Raw genomic sequence first — 17,364 nt, forward strand, 5'->3', positions numbered from 1 at the left:
GTATGCAGGATGCATCATCGATCAATTGGAGATTGCTGTCCTGCATACAACAATGACAGCCTCATCGATGCCAGTGCAGGGCTCCGTGTTGGTACGATAGCCGTCTCATTGTTTCGGAGCAGCCACCACAAAGAAGATAAACGTTCATATTCTGCATCAGCAAATTTGTGTTCAAGCTCAACAGCAAAGCCCCGCCATAGCTCAGTGGCAGAGCGTCAGCCTGTAAAGGACAAAGAAAAATGGTTGGGATCCATTGTCCACAGAACAGCTGAAGGTCGTGTGTTCGATGCACACTGGCGGGAATCATTTTTGCTTTTTTAGCCGTCGGAGACGTCCTCTGCAGTGACCCATTGTCTGCGTAGCACCTGCGTGGTGGATTGCACCTGTTGCAGCAGCGACTGTAGGCTGAATTGACATTGTGAAAGTTGACCTATGACTCGAAAGGGCTTCCATATCCAGACAGAATGCGATCTGCCAGTAAGCCAGAGGAAAAGTCCGTGTAAACATAGCGAATAGACTGGAGCTGGGTACATTGGGCAAATCGAGACCAGCTTTTAAAACCAACGAGTTCGGATACTGAAACCTCAAATGTTCAGTCGAGCCGCTCTGTCCGGGTCTTCGCGAGCATTGCTGCATATTCGGTCCGCCAGGCGTTCACGTCACATCAAGAGAGTGCCGCGCCAGACATCGTATTGACCATAGGGCCAGTGCTGCTTCCACCGCTTTGAAGCTTACTGACCTGTTCACCGATCAGCATCCGTCAGCAGATTTGCACCAGAACCCAATACATGAGAGTTGGGAGTGCCATGGCGGGACTAGTCCTGGATAAGGCTGCTGCCATAGGGGTGGCCAGTGCGTCCAGACCTTGGCACAATGCGACCAAACAACATCTCGACAATTCTGAGATTTCTGCGATGTTTGAGCAAGCAACATATGGCGTAGCGCACTCTGGTCAGTAGACCAGAGCCAACGAAAGGCAGATGACGAAATTCACCTCAAGGTCCGTTCCACCATCGCGAAGCAGAGTTATCGGGTAATCTTTTCAGTACCTCCATCACGTGTTGTCCCATGAAGCGATTCATAAACAGTCGATCTGCGCACAAAGGCCTTTCTGCGACACCATTGTACTGGGAGAGTTCATACAGTAGTAGTAGTAGTAACGATTAGCAGGCAGCCTTGCTCGGCGAGGCTCGTGACTCGGATCAGAAGCTAGCCAGAAGCATGCTAGCGGCTTGGCAGCCAGAACGCGTTGACCTGAAATTCTGAACCTGCCGTCGCAACTTTTCTTTCCTCTTCTTCAGATCAAAAAAGCAACAGAGCCGTGAGTACCTACATTTGTTCTCATTACAAGCCTTGTACTAACATTGTGATAGAGCCACGACCATCGTTCAGCATTTTCGACAGCGATGTGTTGCCATGGGTCATTCGTGATCCAGCGGCTCTGGAGATCAAACAATATTCCTCGATAGGAAGTTCTTTCCTCGTTGGGTCTTCTTCAGTGAAGGCGATGAGGCTCGAATGTCGACCATGACAGGATACATATTATGATAAAACGTAGAATGGAATGATGAAGGTCGATGAATGTCGAGAAAAGCCTCCGCAACTTGTTTGTCGAAACTCGAGATCGGTGATGCCGGTCGAGGGTAATCAACGGATGTTGACAGAATTTTCACAGCTTCATTTGTTCTAGAAGGGATCCCAGACCTTATCAGTCCTCCTGCAATGCAATTTTGCCTGGCGCAAGATTGAGAGACTGCCATGCGAGAATGCATATCTTTGCTCCTGACCAATATGTGGTACAATTGGCAGCTCCAAACGAATATTGACGCTCACATACCAGTAAGTGTACCGTGCTCAGGCAACCTCGACTCTGTTTGTTGTGGTTGCTGGGAAGGTTGCGCATTCCACGCATTCCAGGAAGGCTCGAGCACAACCAATTTGAACCTGTCATCAAGCAGCATTTATAGGTAACATGGCTTTCGCTGGCTGGTTGTTCTTTCCATTCACCAGAGTCTTCCGGTCGTTTCCCAGTCACTCATTTTCTTGCTCTTGAAGCATAGCCACTCGTCCCATACTAATTGTAATAACCCCGGTTACTCAACAGTCTCAGCTTCATTCGCTCAGGAACTCGACAATCCTATCAGAATGCAGAAACGATCAACTCAACTTGCAACTCTGCTCGCAGCATCTGCCTCCGCTCAGACCATCACCTCCACCATCCCGGTCTGCCCAACTGCCTCCTCCACCACTATCACCCTCCCAACGACTGTGACCTTCTGCCCAGGGCCACACTGCGGCGGCGGTGGTCCGGCGGTCACTCCTGGGCCAACTCTTAGCCCTGGCATGCAAGGTGTTCACCTAGGCGAATATACCAGCGTTGGTCCAGATGGAAAGACCGTTGTCCTCGGAATCTGGGAAACCGTCTTCGATTCCCTATGCGAGACAGGTCTTGTGCCAGCTACCTGGACTATCACCGAGGATTGCGGCTGCACAGAAGCACCAGCGCCAACAGTCATGCCACAAGGCTTTGAGACAACTGTTGTGCCGTGCTCAGTCTGCGGTCCACACTCGACTGTCACTCTTACACAACCTTGCCCAACAGGCCCATACGCCACTGTAACCCCGTCTGTTGGTCAGGCTCCAGCCGCCGCTGCTCCAGCTCCAGCTGGTCAAGCCCCGGCTGCCGCATCTGCGGGCGCTGGATCAGGCGCCGGTGCCGGTGCTTCTTCAGGCCCAAGCGGCGCTTCAGCTGGTGCTGGATCTGGTGCAGGCGCAAGTGCCCAAGCTGCGCCAGCATCTGGTTCTGCACCAGGCTCGGCTTCCGCAGGTGCAGGCTCAGGCTCAGGAGCCGATGCATCTGCTCGAAGTCCAAATGGTGCTTCAGCTGGCGCTGGTTCAGGATCTGGCGCGTCCGCTCAGGCCGGTCCAGGTGGTGCTTCAGCCAGTGCCGGATCTGGTGCAGGTGCAAGCGCGAATGCAGGCACAGTGTCCCCAGCCAGCGCTGCCGGTGCTGCTCCAGCTGGTGCCGCTCCAGCAGGAGCAGGCGGCATGAAGGTCGCCCCAGTCAACAGCACAGTGGCAGCCACCAATGGCACGAAACCAGCCACCAACGCACCAATACAATCATATGTCTCATCGGCCACACAGGCATCGATTGCAGGATTCACAATTTTCGCAGGAGTCATCGCTGCGCTTTTGCTATAGTTAGGAGGTTTGTGTAGGATTCACTTATGACGATTTTTATGTTAAAGAACGAGGGCGTTGTCGCATGCACGGAAAATACGTCAGGAGAAGACAAGGACGGTCCGGAGTGTGGGGAGGTTTGGTGAGAGCATGTCGAAGTGCGAGTAGGAGATTTCACGATGTTTCTGAATGTTGAGATTTGATACAGTTATCTGATGCAATGATGAGAATTTGTTTGACACGGGATTGAACGTCTTCCGACCTACCCTGCATCGTACCTCCGAACTGTTCATGCCTTCTGAATAAACATCGTGTTTGACGCCAGGTGGGTTGGTAGCCTTTGGCGCTAGTATGACCAAAGTTATCGTGGCCAGCCAAGTCGGACCTGCCTTTCGTGAATTTGACGCGTCACAGAGACTCAACGAACAGCCATAGGTCTTGCGACCACTCCACCAAAGGTCACACCTCGTTACTTTCTCCTTGTAGCGCTCGATGCCCAAGATCAAAGAAGGGGCCCACGATATACACGCCGTTCCGATCAAGAGTCACTTCAGTCGACCAATCACAGTCGACGATGGCAGGAAACGCAGCTAAATGGACCTTGGCCGGGCGGCTACACGCATGGCAGTGGCCGGTTGATATCATTCGTCCTCGCCTACAGCGGGCGGGCATACTACCGTACTGCATACGCGGTTGTGGTGAGGCATGAGTATTGCCAACTTCTGTCGCAAGTCGATGCGGTCTGGCGACTGTTTCATCCTGCAGCAACATTCCGCTTTTTGGCATAGGTCTGCTGCGGCCACACCGAATCTGTGAGTGCTATTGTCATCGTCGTTGCGACAACCCACTAGCACCCCGCCGCAATACGTTTAGCCCGAGTCTACACGCTCCTGAGCACGACCAGGATCCGGCGCAATGAGCGCTTCCGGGCAGCATGGCAGACCAGGCGACGAGATGTTTCTGCAGCGGAAGAATACAACAAACGAATCTCCCATAATCGAGCCCCTCCGCATCCAGAAACGTTCCTCTGCAGCCTCACCCTCCAGTATGTCTGCCGCCGATGTTCGTCAGCCATCTGGTGGCAGCCAGTACCCGATGCCGTCCCTACCTCAGATGCCTTCCCTACCCTACCCGGACGACGCAGCGAGGCAAGCCCAGATGCAGGCGCAGGCCGCCAGAACAAATGGGACCTCTGCACCATATCAGTACCCGGACCCCAGAAGAGTCGGATCGCCGCAACAGAACAGGATGAACAGTGCTTCGCCCTTAGACCCAACACAAAGAGCAGGATCAGCAGGTGCTGGAAGGATACCAATAGCCGCAGAGCTGCCGGCGCAGTCAACACTGGCAGAAAGGCGGGGCGCGAACGTGCCCAAGCCTCTGCCGGATTCGCCTGGTCCTGAGGCTCCTGACAAGGACGGCCTTTTCCAGAGACCGGTACAGAGATACGATAGCATGCCTCAGAGCGCACCTCCAGGCACTACCTCGTTTCCCACCCCTACCATCGGAAATGCTGCCCAGGCTGCCTTCGCTAGACTCAATATTAGAGACCCGAACACGATTGGTCGTCTTGATTCTACTGCCTCGAATGCCACTACAAAGGCAACTAGGGGCTCGCCTCCTCCTCCGGAAACCCCAATTGGACCTGAGCAGCATACTGCGTCGTTTGGTAGACCGCTGACCGACATCGAGCAACGATTCGCCAATTCAGGCATTGCTGGGACAAGCACTCTGACCGCCCTACAAGCGCAACAAGCACAGAGTGCAGCCGCACAAGCAAGAAATGCCACTTACGGTGGAAGGAAGCCCAGTCAGCCCCAGCCACAATCACAACCTCCTCAGCGACCTTGGACACCTACAGAACAGCCAGGTTCTGCGCACGCTGTGCCGATAGTGTTTCAAGGGGATAGCGAAGTGCCAACTCATGGACAGCAGCCACAGCAACAGCCTATGCGCAGGCCGTCTCAATCGCAACAACACCAGAACAGCATACCACAACCAGGAGCCCCATATTCCGCGCGATCTAATGCGCTCGAGAACGAGACCCAACGATTACCTGTCGCAGACGAGCCACCTCCTGCATATTCCTCGTTGACTGGTGTACGGCCTGGCCAATACCCAGCGGAGAAGGGTCGATATCCTAGACAATCCACAACAAGTCCCCAGCCAGTCAACCCCTCCGCCCCAGCATCCTCCAGTATACAGCAACCACAACCACAGCAGCAGCCACAGACGCAACCTCAGTCTCAAGCGCAGCCCCAGCCGCAGTTACAACAGCATCCTGCTTTTGCAAATGAGCCCCGACCGCAATCGGGCCAATCGCCGGTCCATCAGCAGAATGGCATGCAATCCCCCATGCAGGCCGGTATGCCTCAAAGACACCCATCTGAGCTCGTAAGCCCGGCTTCACCTCCACCACTACCTGAGGGCTGGATTGCACATCTCGACTCCAACTCTGGTCAGTATTACTACATACATCTGCCGACACAGTCCACACAATGGGAGTTTCCGAAAGGGCCAACACCACTCAATCTGGACAATACACCCATGTCTCCGACTGGTAGCATGGCACCATTAGCATCTCCTGGTCTGTCTTTCATGGGTGGCAAACCGCTTCAGTCGCCTGGTCTACCGATGACTCCTGGCTTCGACCAGCAAAGTGTGATGAGTGCGTCAAATTCAGTAGCTTTCACTGGCCCACCGCCATCAAGCGGCGTCGAGCTGTATAAGGTGGCTCCTACTAATGGCGTATACTTTGGACCATACCTAAGGTATACGAACATGGATCTTGAGCTTGGGTTCTGGTATGGTTCAATCATGCTTGTCACGGATGGTCCTCAGCCACCAACGATACACATCCACCAAAGTACTGACCTGTCACCAAACCCTCGACAGCTAAAGGGACAGAATATAGCCCAGCACCAAAGGTGGTCATTTTACAAGTACGATGTTGACCTACGCATGGAAATTGACGGTCCTGCGAAATGGACGTACGCAATCACTTCACACCTCGGATGCACGAGATATGAGTTCCTTGTGGCTGGGCGATATGAGACGAATTGGCGCTTCATCGCAACTTCTGGTAACGATTGGTCTCTGAATACATCTGCAAACGAGCGAGCAAGGCTCGGTGGTCCAGGCTACATGTGGAAGGATATCATGCAGAAACATGCTGAATGTGGTGGCTTCCATACACAGCTCGGTCTGGGAGGCCAAATATCTGCGGATCGATTGTGGAAGGAAATACCATCGCTAAAGCAGTGGCTAGGTCAGTCAGGAAAGGACAACAGGAAGAATGCGGCTTGGACGGCAGCACATGAGGAGGATGTGTCACATGCTTACTTTCATTACTACACGAGCCACTTCGATCAGCCATTCCTACGAGAAGCCTTCGCGCAGATACCTCACGTGTGCACAATCGACGATCACGACATCTTTGATGGTTTCGGCTCTTACCCAGACTACATGCAGTTCAGTAACATGTTCAAGAACATTGGTCGGATAGGTATCGAGATGTACCTTCTATTCCAGCACCACACTACGCTGGAGATATTGCGCAACGTTTCTGATGATAGAGATTTGTTTACGATAACAGGTACTGGCTGGCACTTTGTGAAGTTCTTGGGACCAGCTGTGGCGCTTGTCGGACCAGATACGAGATCAGAGCGGAACCCTCATCAAGTGATGGCAGGTCCGACATATCAAGGTATCTTTCCAAAGATCGCAATGTTGCCACAAAGCGTCCAGCATTGCATCTTGATGATTGCCGTGCCATTAATCTACCCGAGATTGGAGAACATGGAACAACTGGCCTCGACGGTAGCGACGGGCAAGAAAGCAGTGACAGGTACATACAACATGCTCGGAAAAGTCACGTCTTCAGTTGCAGGCATTGTTGGTGCCAAAGGTGCTGTCGGCTCTGGCTTTGACACAGTCAAGCGAGCAGTCGGCAAGTCCGGTCTAATGGGCGGCATCCTCAATCCGTTCGGAGATATCGACGTCCTAGACGAACTCAAGGATCAATGGACGCACGAATTCAAGGTATGTCTTTCCAATCTTCGCACGAACACTCACTAACAGAACACAGGACCTAGAACGAACCTACTTCATCCGCACCCTCCAAGGCATCGCCCACAACCGCAACATAAGGTTCACATTCCTCTCCGGCGCAGTCAACACCTGCGGCGCCGGTCTCGTCCACGACCCCTCCCACCCGCAAGACCACAAAACAATGTACCAGCTCATCTCCTCCTCCGTCGTCGCCGCACCACCAAACAGCTACATCCTCAAACTCCTCAACAGCAACCGACCACTCTACATCCCCGCCAACGGTCAAAGAAGCACACCGTCCCAACCAACCGATACAAAAGAAGACATGATGGAGATATTCACCGTTGATGCGGCTGGAGCGCCAAACAACGCGAATAGACGGTTGATGGCGAAACGGGGCTATGTTGCCATCGTGGCTTATGATCCTGAGGTTGTGAATGGGACGTTTGGACGGCCGCAGGGACCGGGGCAAGGAAGTGGGAAGTTGAGTCTTGCTGCGGACTTTTTGGTGCAGGGGGAGGGGGCGTATGGTGGGGTGATGAAGTATGGGCCTGTTGTTATTCCTAGTCTTGAGTTCGGGAGGTGATCTGAGGTACGAACTGTGGAGACGGTGGAAAGAGAGAGATTAGAAGAAGCATCTACTTCGTCCTGCACAATCCAGCAAGTGCGGTGATTTAAAGCAAGAACTTGTTTTTGGGAAGGTACTTGGCATTTTACGGAAATTGAGTAGCTAATCAGCAGGCGATTGTGGACTATTTAGCATATGGTTAGTACTTTATATACTTACTTGAATATACTAAAGATTCAACGAAACTACCATTCTACTAAGGTACTCCACCATTCTACTACCAGTGCACCACCACTCCGTCCTAAGTTACTCGTCAGGTACAGTGTGCCCTTCCTTATACGGTGTTGCTTGCCTGTCGTCGGCACATGCTCGCTAAGGCATGGGAGAAAGTGGAGTGAGTCACTCGCATTGTCCCCAGGATTGCCTCGCATCACGAAGTAATGATTGTACCTTCCTTACACTACTGTAAGTAGATCATTCCTTCTTGAGAACCGGTGCATGTTCTTTAACTTATCTCACGCTGCTTCGTACTCGCGCCGTAGTGCGCTGTACCTCCTGTAAAGGACAGCGACAACGTCGGGTGCAGATCTCCGCTTCGCTGTACATCCGGGCCGCCGACCCATCGGCTTAAGCGCTAAACATGCCTAAATTGTGCTTAGGGCGCTCATTTGAATTGAGCGGCGAGTGCCTGTACTATGGAAGTTTTCTATGTGGCGCGGTTCTCCGTCTGGGCCGTGGTTTTTTCGGACAACATCGCACTTGTTGTGTCTACAGTAGTCTTGCCTCCATTGGTCTAAATACTCGAGTGCTTTCCTCAGCATACGATCCCTCTAGGGGTTCATCCCTGCAATGTGCGGATCGTGCCTTCTGCGAAGTAGCGAGCCTCAGCTGTGCGAGCAATGCTTTGGTAAATTACTCTTTGCAACTCAATTAGTTCAGGTTATGAAAATATGCCCCGGAAGTTTAGGTGCTACGGGTGCCGGCCAAGCCCGGAGAACAACGCTGATCAAGCCTAGCCAGCCTATGCGGGAAATAATTTGCTGGTTTTCAGATTATGTCGGACATGAGTACCTCGATTCGAGAAGCGTTTACTCCTCACACGTTGGATACAGTGAAGCTAGGCTAGATCATACGATACTATCAAGGTACAAGAACATCTGTGGGTAATTCTAAAGGTAATTGCAGCCTTTCTCGTTCGCATAGAGCTCTGAACTTGTGGGGCGGGCTCAAGTGTGTATAAATATGAGACCGGCCAATTGTTTCCCGCACAGGCTGGGTAGGTACGAAAGGCTGGAGCGTGTAGAAATACGAATCGGTGAAGTTTTTTCTATACAGGCTTACTGGGCAGTAACTCCTCCACGCTCATGGCAGCGCAGGTGGGTCGTCCCTTCTATGTATCCCAGACCATGGACAGTACCTTCCTTTCCGATGCCTACGCTGGAGCTGCGGCCGCACCTGCCTGCGTCATACTGGGGGTTAGACCTTCATTGCGCTGGGTCGCGTGGTCCTGTGGGCTTGGCTCCTATTTGGTCGCATCTTCCCCGCTAGATGAGATGATACGGGCAGTGTGTGACTGGAGAAGGTGATGACCACGTGCCTGCCTGGCTGATTGAGCCTCCTCGTTGCAGCGCCGCTGTGCCTTCACCTTGGGGAGGTCCTGCCTTCACAATATACATTGGGCTGCACCATTTCACAAGACAGACAGATAGCTGTTACCTTATTTGCGGCCCCACTCCTTGCACTGAGTCGTACTTTCCTCCCATGATTTCTTGGTTAGCCGTACCTTCTTCACACCGAATCGCGCCTTCCTCTAGAAGAGACTGATCGCCACTTGCCAGTGCGGCCATCTAGTCGGACCATATATGCACGCTGGACCTTGCCTTTGCCATACCTGGTCGCGCCCCACACATAGTCGCTCTTTCCACACTGGACAATCACAGGTTGTTTTTGTACAGATGAGTACGGCATCGTGCTTGCCATCTTAAACGGTCACCGGTATCTGCCTCGTGGCGGCTGAGATCGTTCTTCTTTAAGTACATGCTGCACTCCTGCCTCGCTAATTTGTGCCTTCATGTCAGCTTGACACGATGATAACTGGACTGAAAGGGCGGGTTCGAGCTGCTGTATCGTGGTGGAGTCTTTAGATGCTGCTGAGCTGATGGGGTAAGCAATATCGTGACAGTATGCTGACTGGTTGACCAAGCATGCTCGATAATCGCCGGATGTTGATGATTTTCTGCTCCCGAGAAATTGTCTTCGTTGTGTGACGATGAGTCTCCTCGGCTAAGCGTGGCATTATAAATGCCGCGTATATCCTGAAGCTTCAGCCTCAATGGATATCCCGCACGCTGCCCGCCCCATACGTCTCGAGCTTCCGCTCACCCATCCTGAGCATGTACTCGATTGTGCCGAAGTCCTTGCGTGAAACGGCGTGCTGGTTCTTCCGGAACTCATTGCGGATTACGCGCTCGAAGTTTGGGCGGGTTTCTGCTGGTTTTGTGCGTGCTGCGCGGAGACAGCGGCGGTAGAGGGAGAAGATGGAGCCGCGGATGGTCATGGTTATGAATGATGCGATGATGAGGTGTAAAGAGCTGTTGTTTGAGATGGATAGTGTGGTTCAGTGTGTTCGTACGGGAACGTTCCGGGGTGGAATGGGCACGTTGACGTCCTTGACGTCACTTGGTACGGTTGCTGATTTAACCCTATTGGGCTTCGAGGTTTTGATGGTAGGCTCCGCCCGGACAAGCAAAGTGGCCGCTCTTTAAGCACAACTCAGGCAGGTTAAGCGTACAGAAAGCGGCCAGTTTGCTCGTCCGGGCGGAGGTAGGTTGGAACAGGTACTCAGTTCAATAATGATACATCGTACCACATCTCGCAAGTGCTACAATCCCATACCTCTGTGACAGCTTGTGCAAGTAGAATCAATACCCTACCGAACTCGTGATCGCTGCACGTGCGGCGAAGGCTCGATGCTTGGGCAAATAGTGATCCGAAGCAGGCGAATAAATTCATCAATTTCTGTGATAGGCCGACATCTTGCTCCAAGCTATATGCACCTCCTATACCGCACTGTCCTAGACGATTTCCGACAGACCATCGTCTGCCTCCAAAAAGCTCCCAATTCTTATCTTTCTCGTCAGATATCCCCAATAAGTCAGAACTGACGATCCCTATCCTTCCCACTCCCGAACTACCAGTACATCAACACCAATACAGCTTCAGACTCTCTCTTCATTGACCCACTCCGAGCATAAAACAGCACCTCAACACGGTCACAGACACCGCAAGCACCACAGAGAACCAGCCCAACTGCCGCCACTCCGCAGGATCCAGTCTCCCCTGCTGCCCCAAAACCAGACAATACATCCCAAGCGCACAAACATCAACGACTAGTATTTCACTTTGTACGGTCTTCCACACATTGACTTCCTTCGTATATCGCGGTAGCACACCGCTAGTGATTGCGACATAAGGATACAGCGCACCCTGATTGTGGAAGAACATCACTTAGTCGGAATTGTATCGAGACATCGAGGCCGCAATATACAAGTCTAGCACGACATCCGGCGTGAAGAGACCATGTAGATCGTCCATGGACAGATGTTTGGGTCGAAATAGAGGAACCAAAGTCTGTATGGTAGCGGATACTGAGGGTGCTGATGCGCAGCATATTGGCGGCGTAACGAGATGGAGTGAGACGATGCGGTGAGACGATGCGGTGAGACGATGCGGTGAGACGACTCGGAGAGAGAATTGTGCTGTTCGGCAAGCACAGTGCGGGTGCCTTATAGCAAGGAGTTGCAAAAGCCACTATAAGGCGGGCTTGGTGGGACGCCTTCGGAGCCTCATCGTATTCTGGCTTTTGTGAAGAGGCAAAGAAAATGTTGGCCTGAAGTTACGCTCGGGCGACAGAACGACAAGCTTGTGAGCGCTTCCGTCAGTAGCTTCGTTTCAAGTCGGCCTCGTTCATGGGTTGCCGAGGTTGCGCGACGGAAGAGGAGGTGGTAAAATTGGCGAGATAGCGCTGCTCGTCGAGATCGCGTGGGTCCATCCCGACGCATCCGGGAATTTCCTGTTGGTGTTGCCAGAGATTGATGAGACGCTCGTGATCCTGGTAATGGGCTCATGTGGCAGTGGCTTGCTGGTACACACCACATTGGCTTTGCTCACAGGCAACAACGAGGGCGAGCTGGCTGGCGAAGCCCAGTCGCAAGTGCACCGCCTGTTATCCGCGAGACTGTCCATGTGTCCGTGATTATAGCACAGTTGGAAGGCAGTCCATCCAGGCCGCACGTCGAGCCGATGACCTTCAAAGAACCACGAACCGTTGACGTAGACGAGCACTTCATTCATGCTGCAGAGTATGCGTAGGCAGCCTCGAATCTGATCTTGATCTTGTGTCTCGATCACATGGAGGCCGTAGCTGTGTGCACTGTGCCACACGTAGAATAGGCCTAGTCCCCGACCGAGAGTGATCGCCACGAGGAGGACAGCAGTGGAGTAACACATAACGAACAGGTTTCCTCCATACTGCGCGGCAAAAAATGCCGTCAGCAGGATCAGGATAAACCCTTCGACGAGGCCGGTGAAAAGCGTTACTAGAGGGTTTCGTCCATCGGTGGAGAGATGCATAAGAATCATCAGTGGACGCCACCTTCTGGCTGCATCAGGAGGTGAGTGCTTCGCCGAACCTGCTTTCAGAAAAGAGACTGGATGCCTGTAGTTGTCTTTACAGGCATAAAAGACAAGACGCACATTATGCAATATTCGATCGAAGAAGCCGAAACTCCCAGGTAGTACCTGGTGGGCTGTGGCATTCTCTAGACTGTGCCTGCTACCTGTCGTTGAATGCTTGCTCGAGCCGAGAGCGCGGCGAACAGCTGACCCAATGGCGTTAAGAAGTGGCGGATATAGAGGTGGCAGCTCGGACTCAGTGTGTGCAAACTTAGAGCCATCGTGCGAGTATTGCAAGGATGAGTTCGCGAAAAGCTTGAAGTTCGACAACGCCAGGTCGCTGAGGGCATACAGCTTGACACGCTCGTGCACTCCTTTCTCCCACATGGTGAAGCGAAAGAGAGCACTGATCACTGCTGCCAACAGCAGCCAAATCGATGTGATGTAGGTCCTGCAATCAAACAGGAGTAGTGGCGTACCGTAGGATAAGAACAACGGGCCAATACAAAGCAGGAACAGTACAACCTGAGATCCCGCAATGAGGACAGAGGGGATCTGCCAGTAGTGAGCCCTTTGCTGCCATTCCTTGGCACGTGTCTTGATTGATGAAAAAGCCCAGTCGGTAGACGCCAGCTCCTCAGTGATACTGTTGTCTTGAAGAGGATCGAAATCAGCAGACCATTTCTGCAGACTGCTCAGACTGAAACACTCGTTTGCTTGTCCTTTTTCGTCCTTACGAGACCGATACGTGTTCTTGCCAAATCTGGCTAACCAGTACCTGGCTCTGAAACCAAACGTACCGACATCAGCTCGCTGATCTGATCTGACGCCGCTGATACTGCGAACTGGTAGGCCAAGACTGAACATAGCTGACATGATACCTACCAGAAAGCTACTAGCAAAGACTTCTGAGCTCCGAGGCACGAACAGGTTTCCGATCGTGAGAAGTGCGGGTATCAGCGCCATCAAAGTCGTGGCTGCATTCATGCCTGCTTTGTTAAATTCATCGCCAGAACCTAAGGCCATATTGATGTTGGCTCGACAGGTGTCGTTGACTGGGAACCCGACCCCGAGATAGTCTGAAATTAATCGGTAGTACGAGACGGTCTTATTCTGCTCGGCTATGACTTGCTGCTTGTTGAGCTCATCGATGAGGCTGCCGGTTTTGTTGACAGGATCCAGTGTCGAGTTTAGCCAAGACGCGCAACCATTGTCCCAGTCCTCAACGGCACAAGCATCTTGCGGGAGATACCAAGCCAGATCACTCACAACGTAATATGGATATGTAACGTAAGAGGCATTGGGACAAGTTTGGTTCTTGGTGAAGTACGCTTCGTCATCCGTAGGACATACGAAGTTCACTGGCGCATTGAGTTCTGCGTCCGTGAAGTTCACATCGCGGAAGAATTGGAGCCACTCGGTGACACGAGCTTGAAATTGATCAAGCCAGTATATGTCAAAGTCATCGTTGTCCTTTGCTGTAACATTATATGCGAACGATGGTATCGGAAAGGTGAAATTCTTGAGAAAATCGAATGCTGGGGCGACCGTCTTTCCTTTGCTGAGCTGACGATAAGACTGGCCCTCTTGTGCAAAGCCGAGTTGAGCAAGATAGGCAATAGCGCCAAACACTGCTGCATTTGTACGCAGTAAGGCCACCATGCTGGCAACCTGTCAACAAGCACAGGATGAATGAGACCGTAGGAAGAGGGTTCTCAACTAATAGATTTCATAGTGCTATCCGGCTGAACGAGCAGTTAGATGCTGCGCGCCTTGAGGCTGAGAGTGGGTCTCGTCAAGTTGCTTGTCACGATGAAGTCTTGACAGCTCAATGCAACTTGACCGTGTGGTTGAAGCTGTTAAAGTTGTAGGGCCTGTTGTGACCTGGGACTTCCAACCAAAACCACGGTCTCTTCGAGGAAAGCAGGCACTAAAGTTGGTGGCTGACTTGTGCCGTCAACCAAGCAGATCTTGCGTTTGGCAATCATGATTGTGGTTCAGACCCGTTAGCGATGGACATGCAGAAGCGAGACCATAGCTAGCTCGTCGAGCCTGAGCACTGTGAGCCGTACTGTTACACAACAATATGAACATGTAGACTTCCTGGCTCAATGATCGATGAATGAAACACAAATTTGTGACAGGAAGATCAGGGGGGCCAAGCACAGAATGTGATTCGCTCGCTACCAAATCACCATTTCTTGCGTACAGACCTCGAACCTTGTTGAGCTTGTGAGGTCCCTAGTCGACCACCCTTAATTTACACCCTGCCGCACTTATGGGCCGCGAGAACGAGCATGGTCTTCACATACTGAAAGCTCACAAGAAGTTATGTACACTAATGTTAAAACGTGGTAATTGCTCCAGATTCGTGTCCTTTAGCGGACATTGGCGCACCGATCACGTGAGTTCTTTTGACACTTAGCCTACAGAAGTGCACACGACCACCCGCCGGAAAATCGGAATGGACGCAAATGGGCGCTTTGCCCAGCAGAAATTGTGCTTGTTGCGCTCAGTCCGTTTTTCCGGCGGGTGACGACCAAGGATCGTTGAAGATGAGTACCAGCTCCCTCGGGCCTAGCAGTCAACATCTTACTTCCAGCTGTTGACCATGTCCCGGGAGTACTTTGACAGACGTTGTAGCGGTCCGCTGCACAAGTTCAAGCGAGTCCTATCTGGCCCCAATGCAGGTGGGCTATTGTGGCTGTGGTAGGCGCCCAAATCCCCGGACGTGATTTGGTGACATGGTGAGAACGTTCGTTGTAACTGTGCTATAATCAATGAGTCTGCTGTTGTCTCTGGCGACTGCAATGCCTATTTCAGGCAAGTTGCTCACATACAATCGTGTTCACTAACAAGCAGGCTTTTCCTTGAGCATTCTAGCATCCATGGCCAGCGCCGCTGTTAGCCAGAGTAGACATACCTACGGCCAGAGCACGATCGATGGCGATGCCCGAGTTCAGCTGGGCGACGTTAATACATATTCCTACCACTACACGACATCAGACGCGAAAGACGCCATTTACAGCAACGCCCTTCTAATTCCTATCCGAGAAATGCTCGAGCACCCATCACTCAGAGGATATTTCGCTGCCGCAGGTCTTTCACGGCTGTTGTCCGACTCTCGGAGAGTCGCTATCCAGAAGAAGCTTGACACCCTGGAGCAATACCTATCACGTATGCAGGAGATTGAGAAGAGACAGATTGAGAGCTCGAGAGCACGCGACGAGTGTGCTCGGATCATCGGGATAGTTATCGCGGATGCTAGAGTCTCTGTATACATGCAGCATACCGAGCAGCTATTTCTCAAGCTATCTCGACTCGCCAAACGTCGCTGCTCTGAGAATAACATCAGCCTCTGCAATGACGACTTTTGTCATCTGACAGAACGCCTGCAGAGGCAAATCGCAGCTCGGAAGTCAATCGACAGAGTCGTTGGACGAATGTCGTCCGCTTTGCATCACATGAACGGGTCCAGCGCGATTATTGTCGAAGATTCCCACAATGCCCAGAGGATGGCCGTCGATGCCAATTCTGTACGTGCTCAGATTCAGCCAGATGTCGATATGTACGAGCTATCCGACGAAGCTCAGGAGTATCTCTACGCAACTCAGGACTTCTGGAGGCAGCTTAGCTCGGTATTGAAGAGCCTCGCTCTAGTCGAAAAACATTGTCTCAGGACAGTGCTTAGTTTCTTACTTGCGCCAGTTATTGCATACATCTTACTATTCGGACTGGCCAGAGGTATCATGATGCTGGCTGGTGAAGATTCTGGACAGGCGAACAGAATCGCACTTTCATTAGCGGCAGTGCCTGCTGGTATGATGCTTGTACTGATGGGATTGCTACTGACGATGAGCCCTTTGATCAGGCTGGGTCACAGATCCGTACCGGTGGCTATGGTTTAGCAGCAACAAATACAGACAAGTGTGTGCTTTCGGTAGCCTCCGTGGTTATCCGAACCACACGATTGGGTATTTAAATCCACTATGGAGGCGACGTTGCGTTCCAGTCACCTTTACCAGCAGCTCAAACCTACGGTCGGACCGTATTGAGGACGATCAGATAGGTACGATAGTTTCCCGTTCGATTGTAGCCGTGCGACGAAGCTAATGCTAACTAGAAGTCTACAAGCACAAACCAAGACCCACGATCACAGCCAGCGCGATAGCTGATATCGACTTCGATACTGCAACACCTAGCGAGGTCGATCCATCAGTGCTCTCGCCCTCTCCCTCTGTCAACGCCTCGCTCTCTTCCTCTGTCAACGTCGCGTTTGCGGGAGCCATCTCGGGTTCGCACCCACCACACTGCACAACGTTCAGCGCTCCATCAGCCGCGCTAGGGTTCGCTCCACCCAATGTCTTCGGAGCGCAGAATCGAACGACAGCTCCATCAGACGGATAGTCATCACCACTGCATCCCGACAGTGTCCCATCTACACAATAAAAAAATGGCGAGAACCCCCAATAGCCTGCCTGGCCTTCATTCAAGCAAGATCTGACGCCAGTCGGGCTGTACGCCCAGGACTCATTGAAATTGATGGAGTCTTGCTGTTGGAAGGAGGGTCGCGCCAGGTCGAAAAGCGAGTTTTTGGCATCCATAGTGGTAGTGTAATTCATGGTGCGGTTCAGCCGAAGATAGAAGTTGGGCTCCGCGTCTAGCGGGCATTGAGTGGAGTTGCAGTTGCCTGATGGTTGAACATTGCCTGCCTGATCTTCTGTGCAGTCGATGATGGCACTTATCCGGAAGGTCGAAGGGGTTCCGAGTGACCTGAAAGTGACATCGTTGTGGGTGCGTACGATTGGTTCGAAGCTGTCGCAATCGGCTAGAGCTGCTGGTAGGAAGGCAGCTAGCGCTGGGAGGAGAAGGAGGAGCGACTGCATGAT

General features: G+C 52.2%; 6 protein-coding genes and 1 non-coding gene across 7 annotated transcripts; 4 read left to right on the forward strand and 3 right to left on the reverse strand.

Annotated features, from left to right (window-relative positions):
• The first annotated feature begins 190 nt into the window (after positions 1 to 190).
• On the forward strand, positions 191 to 302 carry PMZ80_004513. The gene has a single exon. It is a non-coding gene; the product is annotated as a tRNA-Tyr (tRNA).
• Positions 303 to 2,145: 1,843 nt separating this feature from the next.
• PMZ80_004514 (uncharacterized protein) lies at positions 2,146 to 3,204 on the forward strand (the record flags this gene model as incomplete). The annotated part of the gene is made up of 1 exon (XM_064872938.1): positions 2,146 to 3,204. The coding sequence occupies one exon, from the start codon at positions 2,146 to 2,148 to the stop codon at positions 3,202 to 3,204; it is 1,059 nt and encodes a 352-aa protein (XP_064731596.1).
• An 894-nt stretch (positions 3,205 to 4,098) lies between these two features.
• Positions 4,099 to 7,819, forward strand: PMZ80_004515 (uncharacterized protein; the record flags this gene model as incomplete). Its single annotated transcript, XM_064872939.1, has 2 exons — positions 4,099 to 7,224; positions 7,271 to 7,819. The coding sequence occupies 2 exons, from the start codon at positions 4,099 to 4,101 to the stop codon at positions 7,817 to 7,819; spliced, it is 3,675 nt and encodes a 1,224-aa protein (XP_064731597.1).
• A 2,311-nt stretch (positions 7,820 to 10,130) lies between these two features.
• PMZ80_004516 (uncharacterized protein) lies at positions 10,131 to 10,358 on the reverse strand (the record flags this gene model as incomplete). Its single annotated transcript, XM_064872940.1, has 1 exon — positions 10,131 to 10,358. One exon carries the CDS (start codon positions 10,356 to 10,358, stop codon positions 10,131 to 10,133), a length of 228 nt encoding a protein of 75 aa, XP_064731598.1.
• Positions 10,359 to 11,767: 1,409 nt separating this feature from the next.
• PMZ80_004517 (uncharacterized protein) lies at positions 11,768 to 14,137 on the reverse strand (the record flags this gene model as incomplete). Its single annotated transcript, XM_064872941.1, has 1 exon — positions 11,768 to 14,137. One exon carries the CDS (start codon positions 14,135 to 14,137, stop codon positions 11,768 to 11,770), a length of 2,370 nt encoding a protein of 789 aa, XP_064731599.1.
• Positions 14,138 to 15,363: 1,226 nt separating this feature from the next.
• PMZ80_004518 (uncharacterized protein) lies at positions 15,364 to 16,383 on the forward strand (the record flags this gene model as incomplete). The annotated part of the gene is made up of 1 exon (XM_064872942.1): positions 15,364 to 16,383. The coding sequence occupies one exon, from the start codon at positions 15,364 to 15,366 to the stop codon at positions 16,381 to 16,383; it is 1,020 nt and encodes a 339-aa protein (XP_064731600.1).
• Positions 16,384 to 16,602: 219 nt separating this feature from the next.
• PMZ80_004519 (uncharacterized protein) lies at positions 16,603 to 17,079 on the reverse strand (the record flags this gene model as incomplete). Its single annotated transcript, XM_064872943.1, has 1 exon — positions 16,603 to 17,079. One exon carries the CDS (start codon positions 17,077 to 17,079, stop codon positions 16,603 to 16,605), a length of 477 nt encoding a protein of 158 aa, XP_064731601.1.
• Positions 17,080 to 17,364: the final 285 nt, after the last annotated feature.

Source organism: Knufia obscura (assembly GCF_036327395.1).
Source record: "Knufia obscura strain CCFEE 5817 isolate CBS 148926 chromosome Unknown scaffold_4, whole genome shotgun sequence".
Classification (NCBI taxonomy): Eukaryota; Fungi; Ascomycota; class Eurotiomycetes; order Chaetothyriales; family Trichomeriaceae; genus Knufia; species Knufia obscura.